This window comes from Ctenopharyngodon idella, chromosome 5 (assembly GCF_019924925.1).
Source record: "Ctenopharyngodon idella isolate HZGC_01 chromosome 5, HZGC01, whole genome shotgun sequence".
Classification (NCBI taxonomy): domain Eukaryota; kingdom Metazoa; phylum Chordata; class Actinopteri; order Cypriniformes; family Xenocyprididae; genus Ctenopharyngodon; species Ctenopharyngodon idella.
The window spans coordinates 18,088,488-18,109,593 of record NC_067224.1 but is presented as its reverse complement, the minus strand read 5'-3'; the positions used below and the strand labels follow the sequence as shown (position 1 = coordinate 18,109,593).

At 36.7% G+C, this 21,106-nt stretch overlaps 1 protein-coding gene across 7 annotated transcripts in view; it reads right to left on the bottom strand.

The window, feature by feature from the left end:
• slc4a4a (solute carrier family 4 member 4a) overlaps nucleotides 1-21,106 on the bottom strand; it is a 66,264-nt gene that overhangs the window by 36,224 nt on the left and 8,934 nt on the right. For all 7 annotated transcript variants that reach the window (XM_051893432.1, XM_051893433.1, XM_051893434.1 and 4 more), the window contains 2 exons: nucleotides 15,328-15,501; nucleotides 787-922 (listed from right to left, as the gene is read on the bottom strand). In XM_051893432.1, the coding sequence (XP_051749392.1) occupies nucleotides 787-922; nucleotides 15,328-15,501 (310 nt within the window). The remainder of the gene's footprint in view (nucleotides 1-786; nucleotides 923-15,327; nucleotides 15,502-21,106) is intronic.

Sequence of the window (21,106 nt, the reverse complement as noted above, 5' to 3'; positions counted from 1 at the left end):
ACATTTTTACACTGTTTCACACCACTCCCTAAAAAATAATCAGGTGGGAAACATCCCTTTAGACACTGTCAAGTGTTTAAAATGTGTTCAGATACTGGCACCAAGCAGTCATTGGCAATGAGCCAGTACACTCGAATGTTCTTTTGATGAATTGTATGGGGCCCGTAAAACTCGTCTGCACGAGTAATTAAAATGGTCTTTAGCAAACAGAACATAAGTGTACTATTTTTCCAATCTTCCCTGAAAATACACTACCGTTCAAAAGTTTGGGATCTGAACAATTATGTTTTTGAAAGAAGATTCTTATGTTCACCAAGGCTGCATTTATTTGATCAAAAATACAATAAAAAGGGTAATATTGTAAAATATTGCAATTTATTCCTGTGATGGCAAAGCTGAATTGCCAGCAGCCATTACTCCACTCTTTAGTGTCACATGATCCTTCAGAAATCATTCTAATATGCTGAACACAAAGATGAAAAGAACAGAATTTAAAATAGAAATCTTTTGTAACATTAGAAATGTCTTTACTGCCACTTTCAATCAATTTAATGCATTCTTGATGAGTAAAAAGCTAAAAAAAAAAAAAAAAAAAAAAAACTATTAATGACCCCAAACATTTGAAAAGTAGTGTAGATCAAATGAAATATGTAAATACAATTAAAATTATACAATATATACAATTTGGGCAAAACATGAGATAAAATAATACTATTAGAAACAAATAAATATTCAGGGAACTCAGGCTTATTTCAACACCTAGTTCCCAAGACATGAGGCTCTTACCTGGCAGTTTCCTTCCACTCCATCTCCTGGCCATCAACAGACAGTAGCTCGTCCAACTCTGTGAAGAGCTGAGGGGGCGCTGGACTGTCATCGTCCTCTCCCAGGATGAATCGGATGCGCTCAGCAGCAGGTGAAACTGCAACAGGAAAAATACTGCGGGTCAGAGGCGAAGGTAAAGTCCTGCATATTTCCGGCTTGCCATCATCACTTATGCCATTAGGTATGATCTCCAGTTTTTCTCCAGAGGGAGTTGGCTCAGGTGGAGGAGAATCTTGACAGCAGACAGGTCTGAATCTGGGTCCACATCCTGATTGGATTCCATCTTCACCTCCTCTACAGCCTCACTCTTCTCCACATTATTGTTCTCGGACATGTTCTCTGGGTTATTATCTGATGCATCCATCCTAAAACCCTCTTTTAAAACACTTTTGTCCCCTAGAACACGATCAACGCTGGTGAGGATGGCCGAGAGAGGGAGGGAGGGAGGTCAAAGACACGAGACCCCACGCAGACAAGCAACACTTAGACCGTCATTAGAGCCCTCCGTGTTGTCTGCTATCCTGAACACCCTACTCTAACACAGTGACACCTAGGTAGTTAAAAAGGGGGTCCCACTTGTCACCCCAGAGCCATAGCCCGCCCATCGGCTGCTCCGGCTGTACCCCCTCGCCATTGGCCCTCCGACTTTGGCACCTTGCCCTGAGCCCCTCATTAACAATTAGGAAATGTTTCACAAACTGTTCATTCTTCACAAGAGGGCCTCGCTTTCCATCTCTCTTGTTTTCTAATTTGAATATTTATTAGTTCTTGTGGAAGAGAGTAAACAGTGATGTTCAATCTAAATAAAGCCCATTTTTCTAACTTGAGTTCATCATTAAAGGTTCATCATTAAAACTAGCAAAATCTGGCAGTGAAATTCACTGTGAAAGTGTGAGTTGTTTCTGATCTAAACCTTTTAATTGGTGTAGCCCAATTTATTCAAGTTGATTCAGTCATATTACATAATATTTTTTAAGAAAAACATTTATATTAAAACCATTTATTTATAGACTTATTTATTTATTTAAACAAATGCACAGTAGATCTTACCCCATGAAGTGCATCTTAACATTTAAAACATTAGTGTTTAAAGCACTGCAATGTAGGGAAAATGCTCACTATAGGCTAACAAACACTAAAAATTTGTGAATAAACACTGAATTTTATATAATTTGCATAATCACCCTAAACAAAACTGGACATTTTAAAAATCTGTGTAAGGTGAAAGGTCATGGCGACTATTCTTCAATACCTTTCCCTAATATTCAATAAACGTTCAGCAAAAATCGGTATAAGTGACGTATGTAGCACTAGCTTAGGCGTAAATGAATCGTCACATAGGCATCTCGCAATCTTGTATACTGTAAAAAGAGAGACTGTCCTCTGATTCACCGTCCATTGCTGATGTCACTGGCTTGAGTTGACATCTTCTAATGTTGATAAGATCAACATTAACATCATGGATACAATGCTGTTTGAGTAAATGAGTAATCGGATTGTACAGTTCTGCAGTGAACCAGTCTGATTTCTGACGAAACCTCCAGACTGAATTACTATCCATAAAGCCCTTGTGTTTCTTTGAAAAGATAATTATAGTATCTGATTGGATAGAAGTGCAGGATATAACTCTCGCTTTCTAAAGCCAGTATTTTCCTAAACTTTTACTGCTGCTGATATGGTGAAAAACAGGTCAGAAATGTTATCAGTATACCTGGAAAAGTGATAAAAGAATGAGAAGAAACTTTAAAATTACACTAGCCACAAAACATCAGTAATTCCAACATGTACATAATACATTCATATTGAACACCATCATACCATCATCATCATTCAAACACCATCAAACCTCATTCAAAACATTGTAACAGAGACTAAATAATATACAGAGATTTGACAGTCTGCCACAAGGTCCTCTCAGCTTTGGTGAATTTTAAGAATTTCTAAGACAGACTTTAAAGAATTTAATATACACACTTTATACTTTTAATAAAGGATTAAAATATATATATATATATATATATATATATATATACACACACACACACACACTCGTTCAAACGTTTGGGGTCAGCATTTTTTTTAAAGAAATTCATATTTTTATTCAGCAAGGATGCATTATCCTAATCGAATGTGTCAGTAAAGACATTATGTTACAAAACGTGACCTTTAAATGCAGTTAATTGTCAAATAATCCTTAAAAATATCAAAGTTTCCACAAAAATATTAGGCAGCACAACTGTTTTCAACACTGATAATAATAATAATAAATGTTTCTTGAGCACCAAATCAGCATATTAGAATGACTTCTGAAGGATCATGTGACACTGAAGAATGGAGAAATGATGCTGAAAATTCAGCTTTGCATCACAGGAATAAATTGCATTTTACAAGATATTCAAATAGAAAGCAGTTATTTTGAATTCTAATAATATTTCTGTATCTTTGATCAAATAAATGCAGCTTTGGTGAACTTAAGAGACTTCTTTCAAAAACATTTAAAAAAATCTTACCGACCCAAAACTTTTAAACGGTAGTATATATAATGATGTATGTATATTATATATATATATATATATATATATTATATATATATATATATATATATATATATAAAATGATGTATCAAGACCGAATACATTATGTCCAGTTTACAGGAAGTGACTAGGCAGTACTGTTTCACTCATTTGGGCCAATTCGTTGTCCCAACTCTGTTCTACAAAGTCCACACACAAAGTGACCCTGCGATGCATACAGACAACTCTGCTATGGATACCAAGCACTAAGCCTCAGTGGGCACTTGCTTCATGCTGTTGCTAAGCAGGGCCGGGACAGAAGGAACAAGCGAGGGAGGGAGAGAAAGAGGCATGGGTGAGTTCAGTATGGGAGAGAGCGCAAAGGACAGATAGAAATGAAAATCGCATCGTTCAAACAAAGTTTCAAAGCTGTGGGCTCTCTCGCCAAGAGCTACGACCCACACAAAGGGGACTTTGTCCGTGCACCAGAGGCTTATGGGAAAAGCGAGGGGGAAGTATGCCCAGCACCCAAAAAGGGACTTAGCTGAGCAGCCACTTCATGCTGGAGAGTCCCAGTCTCACTAGCAACACTGTGCAACATCCCACATGCAAACAGCAGTATCCCAACTCACATTCCTCTCACTCCATCTGAGAGCAAGTATTCAATGACATTCTTACACCATGCACAGACCAGAAAAACAATAATTCTCAATACTCATGGGTTTGTGAATTGTGGTGCTGAGGCAGTTACAAGCTTCCCACGTCTGTCTGTAGTAGAATTAATGGCCTTCGGGAGCATTGCAAGTCTTGTATACTTGCAGATATAAATTAAACTGCAGGCTTGGCAGCTTGTGGGCATTTCAAAGAGAATCATTCAGAATGCACAATATTTACATCATTAGTCCTGCTCTCTTCTTCTTTTGCTGATGGTGATGGTGCTTTCTGAGGCAATTAAATACAACCAACAGAAGTAGATTTGATAGTACAGGTTTTCCCAAACAGGGGGTTCCTGAATTGATAAAAAGCTAATTAATTAAATCAAACATAACATTCAAATTGAGAAATGGGACTACACAATTAGTTTAAATAAAACTGAAATAATCAATTTTTTTCAAATCGCTATTATCAAATCAAAGGCTATGATTTAATTTTAAAGAAAACTATAGTCAGTTTCAGAGTAAAGTGCGGCACTGTGTTCATTTACACATATGCAGCTTATGATACCGAGCTGCTCAGTTCACAGGAAATGTTGCTTCTCTCAAAAGTTTGAGTTTAATGTGCATTTGGGAAGACATTGTGTGCTAGTTTCACCTTATTTACATTCACATTTGCTGTAAATGCACTGTTGTTCAGTGAATTTCTAAGCTGTGAAATCTAGTCATTTCAGAATTCCAGAATTGCAAAAGATTTCCCCACACACATTTTGCAATGGGTTCAAGTTTGCTACATGAATTTGCAGAATTGACTTCTGTGTGAGCTTTGCTTCATGCATCACTACAATTCAAGGAACCTGTTAACATAACTTAAATAAATGCATGGTTGCAAATGAAAAAATTCTATTTCAGTGATTTAATTAAACCTTTTAAGTTTACAAACATTACTTTGTTGAGTTCTGTTGACATAATAATGTTGATCGTTACATTAACTTAATATTGTGTGTAATTTAAACTCAAATTTCTGCTTTATTAAAATTTCTTATTTATCTAAAATAAGTTGTTGTAACTTAATGAAAGTGTCTTGATAACTTTGGAAATTGGGTAGTGGATTTTTAATTCCCGGCATGCTTTGCATAGAACTGGATAAGGAGAAAAAATGTTGAAATTAAGTGGTATTTTATTTTTTTATTTATTTTAGTGAAGGTAAAGACCTGCTAGTGTTTATTACTGTTATGTTTGCCATTAAAAATAGTTTCTGGTATGTTGAAGTTTTTGAGGTTACCATTGTGCTGAAGAGTAGACGGCATGAAGGTAAACTACATTGACTCTATAAGCGATAACTGCACTAATGCCAGTGACAAGTAATATCTTACTTCATTAAATATACATGCTAAATAAGTTACATTTAGCCTGTGCTATGATAGCTGTGGATTTTAATGGAAATAGATAAGATTAAATGGTTCAAGGGCTACAACTCAATTAATCAACTTAAAAATTTGTTTATGTTAAAAATTAAGTTCCTCTAACTCAATATAGTTTGTTGGTTGAACACAATTTCATTCAAAGTTGTCATAACTCAAAAAAGTGCAAACTGTTGCGTAATTTTTTTGTTTTTGTTGTTGAGCCAACACATTATTTTTTAAAGTGAATATTAACAACAGGCAACGGAAGTTAACGCACCCCTATAAGAGACAAGTTCCACACCAAAGTTTAAGACTTGGGGTAGAGGGTTTGTACATATGAGCAATAGTAATCCTTGTTTTAGCAATCCATGTCAAGCAATCACTTTCACATAGTTTTTAGACTGAGTGTGTTGCAAATGAATAATTGCATGCAACATGTTTATAAAAGAATATCTATGAAATGTACATATACATTTTTAAACATTTCAATTGTAAACCTGACAGACAGTGTGATCCGATTTACACCTCACTAGTTTACTGGCACAAAAAGGCATGATAAGAGTGTGTATTACAAGGCTGTCTTTTGTATTTTCTCCTAGCAACAGATGCTTGGCGGAAACACACGACTTGCCACTTATCAAGACACAATAAGGGTTTCAAGTCAACTTCCGATTGGGATGCACACTCATAGCTTTTGGTCCAATGACTAGAGTCAAGGAAACTTAATAAAAACAAAAAATAAAAAAAAAAGTTTAGAAAAATGTCTGATAGGGGAAAGCACTGGGTAACACTTAAACTAGCAACAAAAACATTAATATAGTTTATTATAGTTCATCTAATAGTTCTCAAAACAAAAACATTGGATTTGTGCCTACAGCAGGTCTAATAGTCAAAGTTCTTACCCATTATCAAGTTAATTGCTACTATAAAAATTTATGATAGTCACTTCGGTTCACAATTTATAAATATTTAATTTGGAGCTTTCAGATTAACTTTTATGGCAAAATGACGTGTCAAGTGTGATGTTTCCTCAGGCTTCTATGTCAGATGAAATTGTAATCCTGTGAGAACAAAATCAAATGCAGGCTATCACTGCTGTGTGTTTCACATCAGTCTAGCAGTGATGAGCACAAGAGTGATTAAATGCATCTGAGGCGTCACATGCCTGTGATGAGTGGCTCTTGTCTTTTGTTTGAGGCACAAAAGAGTTTTATTCAGAACAGCTATTGTTCTTTCACTTGACTGCCTCCCCTGCCATCTCCTACTGACTTCCTGACAGTAACTGATACCCAACTTCACCAGAGCACAACTACTACTGTCATCACACCGAATTTCCCACATCATGGAGAACATCCACATCCTAATGATTCTTTGAATAGCTGTTTGGGATAGCTATCTGCCTGAGTTCAGATTTAACTTTTTTACCTAATTAGTTGCATTTTCCAGCACACATTATGTCAGATAAACATTTATCTTGTTATTCAGTATGTGATTATGCACCTGTCAGTGACAACAAGGGGACAGAATAGTCAATGACCTGCCAGTTAGATAAGAAGTATCACCTGCAGGACCCTTATGTCTGTTCTCCCTTTCTCATCAGGAAGTGATTAGATTGAGCCACTTAACACTCTCTGATTACCCTACGTGCCAGTCACATACCTCTGGAGAATTTTACCATGACGTTTTTCATGTGTCCCTCATTATTTCAGCACAAAAAAACACTTGGAATTCACAAAACAGTATTTGTTGCTCTCCATAGATACAATTCAAATTTTGTGAAATCACTCTTTTGTTATCTGAAAATTAATTTCAACATTTGATCCTTCTCAGATGTCAGGATTAGATCAGAGTCAACAAAGGACCAGGAATTCATTTGGGTCTGACTAATAACTGATGTTTTGAGAGGGATTCCATAATGGTAGCCCTGGGAGACTAATAAAAAACAGAGAAATCTGTCACCAGAGCAGGATTGACGCTTACTTTTCCCCCCAAAGAGCATGTCTGCTCCCAATTTGAAAAATTTAGAAGCCCATAAATAACTGAGCGCAATGAAAACTTCTCAAATAATTTGTTTTTACTTTAAAAAGTATTATGAGGAAATTAAGAATACAACATTTATAAGCAAAATTATTTAATTTATTTGAATGCAAAATGTACACTAGGTTTTTAAATATTTCAACTTCAAACTATATTTAATAATTATGGAATTAAACATATTCTAAACATTGAAATAAATGCCAAATACAGTTTATTTTCTGACAATTGCTTGGCAAAGTGTGGTAAGCAGCACGGGAAAGGTGGAGACCTAGACAGAGCAGAGGAGACGACGAGACCGGACGACACCTTGGGTCCTTAAGGCCAAGGCAGAGACACAGTGACGAGCGGTCGAGGTAGAACCAGAGTACTGGAGGACTGAGGCGCAGCCAGTGGGACTGAGGACCAAGGCAGAGCCCGAAGGAAGGTGAAGCCCAACGGAGCCGAAGGAGTGAAGGGATGAAAAGCAGCTGAAGGCCAGGAAGTCTGTGGCGCAGACAGATTGACGACTAAGGCGAAGCCGGAGGGACAAGGGAGCCCAGTGGAGCCATGAGGACAACGGTCCCAGGTAGAGCCATGGGGAGGGGAGCCAGTGTGGAGCAGACTGGTCAATAGGCTGAGGTGGAGTGACAAGCTCGGCTGAGACAGGGGTTCTACTTACTTGCCAAGGCGGAGCTGGTGACAGGAAGACCAGAGGCGCATAGATGCAGCAGAGTGGAGTAAACTGAGGAGATGCAGAGGAACTGAAGTGAGCCAGCAGAGGCGGGCCGAAGAACTGGCTGTCTTGGGTAGAGGAGGCAGGAGAGGGAGGCTGGGTGGGACCATCGGAAAAACAGAAGAGTAGGAGCAGGGCGGGACCAGCAGAGATACAGGAGACTAGGAGCTGGGCGGGACCAGCAGAGATACAGGAGACTTATAGCTGGGCGGGACCAGTAGAGACACAGAAGACTTGGAGCTGGGCCGGACCAGCAGAGATACAGGAGACTTGGGGCTGGGTAGGACCAGTAACCACAGGAGACTTCGGGGAATTATCTCTTCCAGTTTCTCAAACCAAATAGTGACCTGGCACAGCTCACCCTCAATGGCAGGAGTATGGGTGGAGCTCCAAGATGGCCGATGGGATGGCTCCAATAGGAGCTTTCTGGTGGGCTCAGTCTCCCAGCCTGCAGTGGGTTTAGGCTTTTTCATCCATAGGGGACGAGGCTAAAAACTGGCTGCGCTCTGGGTCTGGAGTGGGGCTGGTGATGTCCTCTTCAGCTGGGCAGATGGTGAATGGAGAGCCACAGCTCACTAGCACCCACTCCACAAATGCTGCAAATGTCCCTCAAGGACCATCGTCGGGCAGGTGTGCCTTAGTTAGCTTGTTGAGGCTAGCTCGGAAAAAAAACACACAAAGAGCAGTCTAGGTAGTTTGTAAGGCATGCCAGACCTAAATAGTCTCTCGTGTGGTCCTCAAGGGATCGTTGCTCCTGCTCCAGGCAGAGCAAATGGACTGCAGGTAAATCCATGACGTTCTAAATTATAATCCTTACTTGCGGTTCGGTGTCCTGTTACGTTGGTGTGGCAAGCAGCACGCACAAACAAAAAAAACCTAAAATAAATCTTTAATATAGAAGGCTGGACCCAGAAACGCAGGAGAATACACAAACCACATCAACATTAATGCAAACAACATTGAACAAAGAACTGTGAGAACTCAAGGCTTAAATACACAGGGGGGGGCTAATTAAAAGAACAGGTGCATGCTAAATTAACAACCATGGAACCAGGAACATAGACGAGCAGGCCGATGGGGAAAACCAAAAATAAAACACAAATGGACTGAACATACACTTGACACAGTTATTATGTAAAATATCTGTACATATATTTATATTTACATTACGGTTCAAAAGTGTGGGGTCTGTAAGGCTTTTTAATGTTTTAAAAGAAGTCAAGCCTGTATTTATTTGATCAAAGTATACAGTAAAATAGTAATATTGTGAAATATTATTAAAAAATTAAGTTTTTAATATATTTTAAAATGCAATTTATTCCTGTGATGTCAAAGCTGAATTTTCATCAGCCATTACTCCAGTCTTCAGTGTCACATGATCTTTCAGAAATCATTCTAATATGCTGATTTGGTGCTTATTAAGAAAAATTTCAACATTTATTAAGAAATATTTCATCATTATCAATGTTGAAAACAGTTGTGATGATTAATATTTTTGTGGAAATTGTGATACATTTTTTTTTTTCAGGATTCTCTGATGAATAGAATGTTCAAAAGAAAAAAAAGAAAAAAAAAAAAAAAAATGGTAGTTCGCATGTCAGGAACTACATCTATTGAAAAGAAATTAATGAATTTGCTTAACAGAATAATAAATAAAATACATAAAAACTCATTTTCAATTTTAATGAAAAAAAAGTGTCTTTTTTATTATGTAGTGTTTAACTATGTAAAACACACAAGACGGTGGTGTATTGTAAATATAGTGATTGAGCTTAATTATAGCAGATCAATAAAACCGAGAACCAAAACTTTCAGTGGAAGATAAAATCACATCCAATTTTTGGACTACATAACAGACAGAGTTCACGGTGCACCATAGTACTGATAGTACACAGTGTTGGTCTATTTGTATTCACACATATTCGAGTGTGATCTGGTCACTTCTTGGTCATTGGGAATAGTGTGTGGGTGGACATGTGGTCAGCTATAAGCACCTTTAATCCCAAACATCCCCCAAAGCACAGTCAGAGGAAGCAGCATGTCCATACACTCTCTATGCTTCAATACATGTTCAACTGCTGCCTATTATCATACACAAAGCTGACAAACATGTACACACTAGAATGTGGTAATCCAGCCAAAATAACATTAGACTAAACAGTGTTTCCACATTCACATGCAGACCTGGATTATCCAATATCACCATCGTAAAGGCAAGGAGACCATTATTTTGTTTATGTCCGATATTAACTAACTAGTCAAAAAATAAAGGTTTGTTATAACTGGCAATCACATATGTGGGTCTGACTTAGGAAGAAGGTTAGATTTACTAATTATAACCTGCAGTGGAGGGAGAGAATAACTGTAGTTGAGAGGATTACAGTGCACCAGCCCTCCTGCCTCTGGGTTTAAGAGATCTCCTGTGGGACATCCTACTCAGCAGAGGGTCTGACTGACTCCCATTGATGAAGTTTAAAATTATCAAGATACACAGAGAGAAGGGATGGAGCATCTGTTGTAAGTTAAGACTCACTACCTGAACCAGCTATGAACAGACAAAACCAGACTAATCACAGAATAAAAGGAGTCATTTAAAACACACGGTAACAAGACATACCTGGGAAACAACCAAACAGGAAACGGATACCAGAACACCAGACAGAGCTTCATACTATATCGTCCATATAAGAAATGTGCACACAGACACCACTATATACAAATTACAGAAATTTAAATCGCTTATACTTTTAAATTATAGGTGATCGATATATTTAGATCATACACTACCATTCAAAAGATTGGGCTCAGTAAGCATTGTTTTGTTTTTTTTAAAGAAATTAATACTTTTATTCAGCAAGGATGTACTAAATTGATGCTGTTCTTTCAACAACTCATTAGGGATGTGTACAATTCCAAAATTGACGATTGCCGTGACTTTTATACATATATATATATATATATATATATATATACACACACAGTAAATATATTATTTTTCTTATTTGCTTAATAATAATTGTTTCTTGAGCGCCAAATCTAACATGCTGATTTGGTGCTCAAGAAACAATTATTAACAATTATTATATATATATATAATATATATATATATAAAATATATATATTATATATATATAAATAAATATATTACATATATATATATATATATATATATATATATATACAGTAAATATATTTCTTTTTTTCTTATTTGCTTAATAATAATTGTTTCTTGAGCACCAAATCAGCATGTTAGAATGATTTCTGATCATGTGACACTGAAGACTGGAATAATGATGCTATATGATGGAATAATGATGCCATATGATGGAGAGTATATATATATATATATATATATATTATATATATATATATATAATATAATTTTTTATCAAATAAATACAGCCTCAGTGACAATAAGGGACTGATTTCAAAAACTTTTAAAAATCTTACCGACCACAAACTTTTGAACTTTAGTTTACCTGGAGAAAATTACTGTATAAATTCATATGTATATTATTTAAGGTGTTTATTGTTATTGTTTCTTACTGTCATTGGTTACCTAATGTGTTGTGACTTCTAATAAAATGGACTGAACTGGAAGGCAAATGGGAAGGAATCACCACATGTGAGAGAAACCATTCTGCCCAACAGATAAGAGAAAAGCTTTATACTTAAAATTCTCAGAAAACAATGGGAAGTTGCCTCTAACTGTAAAGCTCACATCAGATCAGTAGCAATGATCTCACACAACACAGAGGAGAGTTTCCTGCCTATATTTGTACACATGAAAATGAACCATAGTGCTGAATTGGAGGCACTAAGGCATGTTTTTGATGGAGGCAAAGGGAACAGAATAAGACAGGGAGGTTTCTTCAGCACTAAATAAATACACTTAAGGGTGACGCAGCTCGAAAGACTATGACTTCAGAGCACTGCAGCAGAATTCACCCTAAAACAAGGCCAGTTTAAAGGGATGGAATATTCTGGCTTTATTTACTCATTCTTATGTCATTCCAACCCTGTATGGCTTTTCGAGTGCAATGAATGTGCTGGTCACTCTCTTACATGAAATTACAATGAAAGAAGGCCTGGAGCTTTCTATTCCACAGGCAGAAAAAAAGTCACATAAATAATTTTCATTCTTGTGTAAACTATTCCTTTAAAAAGCAGGAATATGAACACATTCAGAACATTTCCTCCTGGCAATTTATTATTTTTGTTCACATTTAAAGAGGATTTACGGTGTTATTTGTTGCAGCCTATAAAGAGGAAGATTGATACTAACAAACATGTATCCGGATAAGGGATAACAATCAGGAAGTAATCCATCTACAGACAAAGGTCATTGCTCACGCTGCTCAGGGTCAAAAGGCAAGGAGCCAGAACATTGTTACATGTGGGCCTGCCCTAATCTTCTGTATTACTATATCAATTTCCATCAGAAAATCCCTTGCATGGGAAAAGCAGACACTGACACACTTGACAACAATATATGTGGACAATTCTGCCATGTACAAAACATATACACATATAAAAATGAGGTTTGATTCTTTGTGTAAGAATGTATGAGAGCTCACTCTCCATTTCAGTTAACTTCTACATAAATGCAAGACATAAACAGGAAGTCCCGCCCCAAATTCACACCATTAGTTGAGCCAGAGGTTAACTTGCCTGAATGATCTACAGATAGCTTACTTATAGTTGTGTGCACATTGAAGTAGGATGGGAGAAAGCATTTTAACACTGCAAAAAATGACACACATCACTTTTAAGGATAAAGTTGATTTATAGAATCAATTCTTAAAGCTGAAGTCTGTAAGTTTTGCCTCTTTGTCACCATCTCTGTCTAAAATCTGCAATTGCAGTTATTCGCGGAATTATCATCTTTACGTGGTTTGCGCATCGGCACGGCTCCTCAGCGCGGATGAATCTTATGTTTTGAAGAGAATGTGTGGCTTTCAGTCATCGCACCGGTAGATACTGTACAGGTACTTCAGAATCACAGATTGTAATCTTGGAAGTATGACCAAAATAAGAATTTTCACCGGAAAATGTCATCTGAACACATGACATGAACAACTGAGGAAAAAAAACCATTACAATAAATCGTGCTGCCAATGGTGATTAAATCTAACCATTGCTTAGCTCGGATCACATCAAACCGTGCAAATTATTACTATTGTTATACTTTGTTCTCAAATTGTTAATGTTAACAACATCAGCATTGCGTGACTATGTGTATTTAGTGTGTACTAGCGTTACCTGTAGATTTCAATCTTTGTACAGTCTAATCTCTAACGTTAATATTTCATACAATAAAATCCGCCATCAAAATGATAAGTTTAATTATTCCAGCTGCTGTGAGAAAAGGCTATAAATGATCCGCTACCAGCAGCATCCTCACGTGCCATATAGCCTATTAGCTGGGACTGCATGCTCGAATTTCCTGCAGAAACCCACCAGTACCACCTGAATTATAAATCATTATTACAAGCTTAAAATTTTGAATCGGGCTAAGGTAAGGAGATAGTTTTGAACACTGGTTATGTACTTGCTCAAAAATTGATTTTAGATTATTTTTAACCAAAAAAAAGTTATGGACTGCAGCTTTAAAAAAAAAATTGGGAGGTTACTATAATTCCTGTAGTACTAAAATAGTAACATAATAATAGTAAGGTTCGATTTGTTAACATTAGCTAACTACATTTGATAACATGAACAATGAAAATTACTTCTGAAGCATTTAATAATTTTAATGTTAATTTCAACATTTACTAATACATTATTAAAATCAAAAGTTGTGTCTGCTAATATTACAAAAAAAATGTATTAACTAACATTAACAAAGATTAATAAATATTGCATAATGCATTAACTAATGATAACTAACGGGACCTTATTGTAAAGTGTATTGTAAACCATGTTTTTGATAAAGGGTATTCGGAGGATGAATTGAAAGCCCAGAGATGGTAAATCAGGTGAGCTCTGGGTCCACATCACTGTCAAGTTCTTGATTCTGCTTGGTTGCACTTGAGTTTCCATTAGGAGCTGAATACGCTTCAGATTAAGGTCAATAACCGAGTTTGTGCAGAGTCAGCACAGTAAACTGCACTAAAACCTCAGCAAACTGCACTAAAACCTCAGCAGATTTAAGAATTTATAAGAATAATTCAGCCAAAACTCTGTCATTATTTACTCACCCTCACGTCGTTGAAAACCCCTATGCTATTATGTCTTCAGTGGCACACAGACTAAATAAATTCAAACTGTCTCTCAAATCAAACACAGCATCAAACGTCATTAGTTCTCAAGTGTCTAGTAACCAGAAATAATGACGTCAAACCTGTACACAATAGGTGCCGTATTTAATTTGAAACCTGCAGTGGAGGTGAAGGTAAAGTCAGAATGTTAAATATAGAGCCCAAATCATAGGTACTACTTTTTTGAGCTTGACAAGCCTGTATTTACTATAAGCCAGTGTCTTTGTATAAAAAAATTCTGTGTGAAGATTCCTTTGAAGATCCTTTTTGTGAAAAATAAATAAATAAATAAATAAAACCGAATGAAGGTTTAAATTGTCATAATGGTGAGTAAATTATGACCTTTTTTTATTATTAGGTTAAAACTTTGTTTGAACCCATATTTTTATTTACTTTGGACAAGTCTATACGGCCACTGCATGATTTTAAGGCAACATTTTCCTTATATGACCTTGGAATCATCATGTTCTTCACCGTGTCTGCCTCTCCCTCAGTTATGCGATCCCTTTCACCTCCTCTCTTCCTCCTCATTCTCCCTTTCAGCTATCACATCATTAGAGAGCATTCAAAGTCCTGGCATCCAAATCAACAGATACGCCTTCTAAGTGATCCTCCCTTGGGCGTATAATACTTCACCATTAGAAATCTCAGAGACACACATACTTCCCTCCTTCAGCGGCTCACGTCAGGCAATCGTGACCCATTTGGATGGTTATTACTTACACGCAGGGGCCCTAGCCCTGTCTGTCCAAACACACTTATACCCTGGCTAGGCAGCTCTGGATATCTGTTCTGACAAAGTAGAGTCAGCAGCAGCCTTGGCTCGTAGCTGTGTGTGTAAGTGTGTGTGTGTTTGTGATTGGCTCTATGAAGGAGCCCTCAGCATTAATGTGAACTGACGGCTCTTTGGCAAGCGCTTACTGAGTGGTTTGAGGATGCTGTTGCTGGCCTCCTCATTGTTCTCTGCGTCTGACCTGTCCAAAGCGTTCTCAGTCACTTTCTCCTTTCTGTCCTTGTGACTGGTGCGTCGGCGATGACGTCTCCTTCGACGGTAGCTCTTCGGCACATGCACACCGATGTATATGGTGTGGTGACCTGAGAGAGTAAAATTGAGAAGATAAGTCAGGCTATTATCAGGCTATCACATGGCATAAGAAACACAAAAAGACTTCAGAAAACAATTGCTCTTCAGTGTAAACACTGCAAAAAATCATAAACAGTATTTTTGTCTTGTTTTCCAGTAAAAACATTTAGTAAACAGTAAAAACAGTGAGACATTGTGAAATATTTACAATACAATTTTAAATAACTGCTTTCCATTTTAATATATTTAAAGATGTCATTTATTCCTGTGATGGGAAAGCTGAATTTTCAGCATCATTACTCCAGTCTTCAGTGTCACATAAAAATTCCAAAAAAGAAAAAACCTCAATCTGGTAAAAACTACTTTATTCAAATTTATTCTCTATAAAAAAGTCTTTATATTTATTAAAAGATTTTCTATGCAAAACGGCAGCAGTTATTTATCAAATGAAGATTAAACAACGGAGAAGAACATAACTGGGGATATATCCAGAGACCGTGAAGTCGAGAGCACTTTTGGTACTTAAAAGAGACTAATCAAGTGCCTGGATGATGGAATGATGCTGTGCAATTCCTCCAGTGAATCAAGGGCTAAAACATCCCAGACAGTATGTGCAATAACAACGCTTTCAGAGGCTGCAGCTCATTCTGAGTGAATTCCCCTCAGTATATCTAAAAGGCTCTTGATGAGGTAGATAAACACTTACAGAATTAATTGACTCAGCCAAGTCAAGTAAATACAATAATGTCAGTCCTAACATTGTTGTCATGAGATAAGCGGCTCCCTACAGTCAAGATAGCACAAGCCACGTGACCATCCGACATCTACACACTTCAACATTTGCAAGATAAATAATGTGTAGTGTCACTGAGGTCAGGAGCTGGATGCCGACTGCTTCTTTGCGGCCCATTGGTTACAACATATGATGCAACCTGAGTAAAGACGTAAATAAATGGCGTGACTTCCTCAGCGCAATTTATGCAGGAAATGGTGGACTTCACCGGAGGGGTTTGCAGCAGACTGTCAAACTAAATATTTTGGCTGGAACAGCTAGCAGGTAGTGCGGAACGTCCAATGTTTAGATCCATATCATACAGACACTTTCCATGTCTCTCCCCTAGTCACATGAAGTCCATCTGTTAAAGCTACATCCCACACTGTGTTGCTGTGTGTAACTTATTGAAACTTAATGTTTCATATTGTGTAATGCATCTTTAACTGGACCAGTGACATCAGTGCAGATCTGCAGACCAGACCTGATACAATCTATACCAGAATTCTAAACTTTTTCAGGCTAGTGCTGTAACTGAACTGAGATGTTTAAGGCTTTAATCTAACATTGCATAAATTGTCAATTTATATTAACAAAGTGTGCTGTTAATTTACAATTAAGCTAAAATTTAAAGGGTTAGTTCACCCAAAAATAAAAATTCTGTCATACTTACCCTCATGTTGTTCCACACCCGTTAGACCTTCGTTCATCTTCGGAACACAAATTAAGATATTTCTAATCAAATCTGATGGCTCAGTGAGGCCTGCATTGACAGCAAGATAATTAACACTTTCAAATGCCTAGAATGCTACTAAAAACATATTTAAAACAGTTCATGTGACTACAGTGTTCAACCTTAATGTTATGAAGCAACGAGAATACTTTTTGTGTGCCAAAAAACCACTGATGAACCACTGATTTGAAACAAAAGATTTGTAAAGCTTAGAAGCTTCATGAAGCAGTGTTTTGAAATCTCCCATTATTAGATATTGTTGAAAAGTCGTTATTTTGTTTTTTTTGGCGCACAAAAAGTATTCTCATCACTTCCTAACATTAAGGTCGAACCACTGTAGTCACATGAACTGTTTTAAATATGTCTTTAGTACCTTTCTGGGCATTTGAAAGTGTAAATTAACTTGCTGTCAATGCAGGCCTTACTGAGCCATCGGATTTTATCAAAAACATCTTAATTTGTGTTCCAAAGATGAATGAAGGTCTTACGGGTGTGGAACGACATGAGGATGAGTAATTACTGACAGACTTTTGGGTGAACTAACCCTTTAATGCATGTCAACATTAATTAGAAAGGTCTTTCACAAAGTCAGTGTTCTCCAACCCCTGACTCCAAAATAATTTGCTTTATTTAAAGATAAACACTTATTTGTTTTTGATGCACAAAATTTTGATTACTAAAAATTACATTTGGGTCTACAACATTTGGTGGGCGTGTCAATCTGTTCAAAATGTTCAATTTAATACTGTCAGTCAAATTTTGATCAGATTGTCCTAGAAATCAGCATTAAAAGGTTTACAGTGCTAAAGCATATCTCAAATCCATTTAAAAGTATGACATCAAAAAAATTAGTACAGTAAAACGAATAAAGTCGTATGCATGTCATGTATGATTTATTCAGGTGCATCTGCACTTGTTTATCTACAGCCAATTACGAGGCTGTCTTTACATCTTCAGTCCAGCTGTGGTGCCACAGGTCACATAGTGATCATGATTCACCCCATCAGAGAGTCTAATAGACCACCACAGTGATTCATGAGCCTCAAGACATAACCAAGTGTGACGAGGTTAAAAGCAGGACAGTCCCCGCCATTAGGCGACAGACGAAGCCACTGGAAGCAGCAACATATCCTAAGCTGCGTTCACACTACCAGCGACTTGCATGTTGCAAGTGGCTGGTGGCAAGGTCGCTAGTGGGCATTCCCAAGTAACATTTGTGAATGACATTCACGGATTTTACTCCATATTGTAGACAATGCTCCACTGACTTCACTCCTATTGGTAGTTGCTCCTGAAAGTCACTCTTCATTTGCATAAAGTTAAACATCTTAACTTTGTCGCGTCGCTGGACATGCATTAAAGTGGAGATTTCTTCTAAAACAGTTGATTTTTATTATATTTGACTCAATTGTGAAGATACGACTGATACTGTTTTTATGATCTTACCATATTCTGCTTCTTATGAAACAGAGACCAATCTTACATTAAACCTGCACTTGATATCTCAAAACTGTCTCCAGGACTTTGAACTAAGGTCCTGACAAATATCAAACAAAGCAAAATGACAATGATTATCCACTGAACCTTAACACAAAGATCTGTTTGTCCTTGTAAAACATCACACATTCTTATAAATTATGCAGTGCATTTAATCTGGATTCACAGCCCTGCTATCTCTTTTCTTACAGTATAATCTACTTTCACTGTCAGCGAGAGATTTGGATGCAGTCCAAATTGTCTTTACAAAAGTGATGCGCATTGAGTGTGTTAATCTCATGTTTTCATCTTATTCTAATCTTATCTCATTACCAATATGTGTAACTTCATTAGTACATTCACAATAGATCATATTTGATGTTACAATAAAATGTATCACAATGTCATAGTATGAATAACTTTTTATGAATTACTGTGGATTATTTTATGAATAGTATGAATTACATAATTATTTTGCAAAACAAAAAGGGTCATCAATTATATAAAAAGCCTTTGATTACTAAATATTACTAACAGTATTTGATTTAGGGGGGCATCATGGGTATAAATCATGTAGATTGAGTAAGTGACTTAATTATGTGCCTGTTTGTTTTAAGTTAAGAATCAGTCAAAATGGTCCGCTCCAGGGCACATTCAGTATCTTTTCTGCAAACATTCTGGAAAATGATTGTAAATTGTTGACATTTAGCCTTTTTCTTTGCTTGTTTTTAACAAACAAACAAATGGTGCAGAAAGATCGTTAAGAACAGTTTATGAAAAGGGATCCCACCTATGCTGGGATGGGCGAGAGCAAATAAGGAAAAGGGAGTAAGAGCAAGGACTAAGAGAAGGAAAGGGAGAGGTAAGAGGGAGGGAGGAACCACACTTTGTCGAGCCAGCTTTGTGCCAAGCTTCCTGTTCTTTCGGAGGGACCCTTTTCTATGCGACCATAGAAAGAAGGCTGAATTAGAGTGGCACGCAATTCGTCACCGGATAAAGCGTATTCCCTGATTCTGGCTGGGACATTACGGGCTTCAACATCTGAGCACCTTGTGTTACCGCAGTAACAGAGCTGTTCAGATGGAGGGTACAAGTAAGATAGCGACGCGCCACTGTGCATGCTAATATAGCTGCTAATAAAGCTCTATATCTAAAAGAACTGCCACATATGGACTCTTTGTCTAGCAGGCACATGTTGCTCTGTTATAGTTTACTTTGAGGACAGGCCAACTTTTTTTTTTCTGAGACTAACGGGATTTTTTAACAGTAAAGTTTGGATTCATCAAGATTTTAAAATAAAAAATTTAATAAAATGAATACTTTTATTTGGTAAGGATGCATATAGTTGATCAAAATTGACAGTAAAGACATTTATAATGTTACAAAAGAATTCTATTTAAAATAAATGCTGTTTTTTTTTTTTTTATCCTGAAAAAAAGTATCACGGTTTCTGCAAAATATTAAGCAGCACAGCTGTTTTCAACATATGATAATAATAATAATAATGTTTTTAAGCACCAAATCACCATACAAGGATGATTTCTGAAGGATCATGTGACACTAAAAACTGGAGTAATGATGCTGAAAATTCAGCTTTGCCATTACAGTAATAAATTACATTTTAAAATGTATTAAGATAGAAAACATATATTATAAATTGTAATAATACACTGCCTGGCCAAAAAAAAAAAAAAAGTCGCTGTTTGGATTTTAATAGGCAAATACTTAAGAGTCTATGGATAGATCATTATTACAGTGATTATTAATTTTCTAGCATGTTATATTTTTGCCAACGGTTATTTTAACCCTAAAAGATTAAGTGTGTAGCTTTAATCAAATAAATGCAGCCTTGGTGAACATAAGAGACTTATTTCAAAAACAATTAAAAAACCTACTCACCACAAACATTTGACCGTTAGTGTAAACATACAAATATATTATTATAATATCTTTTGGACATTTGAGCATAGGTTGCTAAGTTAAACTAGCAACAGCAAAACTAAACTCGAAATCAAATTCACATATTGCAATTCCCATTTAAACCGCAGTATTCAACAATTTGAACCATTGTCATATGTAGTGAACTCAGTGCAGGCTTCCTTGTTTACGTCTGAATGCTGGCTCAATATGTGTCATCAACACATGTATGCGTCGTTCTGCTTACAAGGTCAGCTTCGGCCAATACTGAGTTGCCATTCGGACCGAAAAACACAGAAGCCTGCAGTTCACTACGTATGACAATGGTTTAAATTGTTGAATAAAGTCGTTATTTTTGTTTTGTTTTTGTGCACAAAAAGTATTCTCGTCGCTTCATAACATTAAGGTTGAACCACTGCAGTCACGTTGACTATTTTAACAATGTTTTCAACTACCTTTCTGGACGTCAATAGGTGCAATGACGTTGCTACCTATGTGTGGATCAGATACCCTCAGATTTCATCAAAAATATCTTAATTTGTGTTCCGAAGATGAACGAAGGTCTTACGGGTGTGGAACGACATGAGGGTGAGTAATAAATGACAACTTTTTGGGTGAACTAACCATTTAAATAGTAGTAGTCTCCCTCAAAGCTATGAGAAACTTAATTGCAATACAAAGTTTCTCTGGTTATGTTTAAAATAGCATACTGGCATAA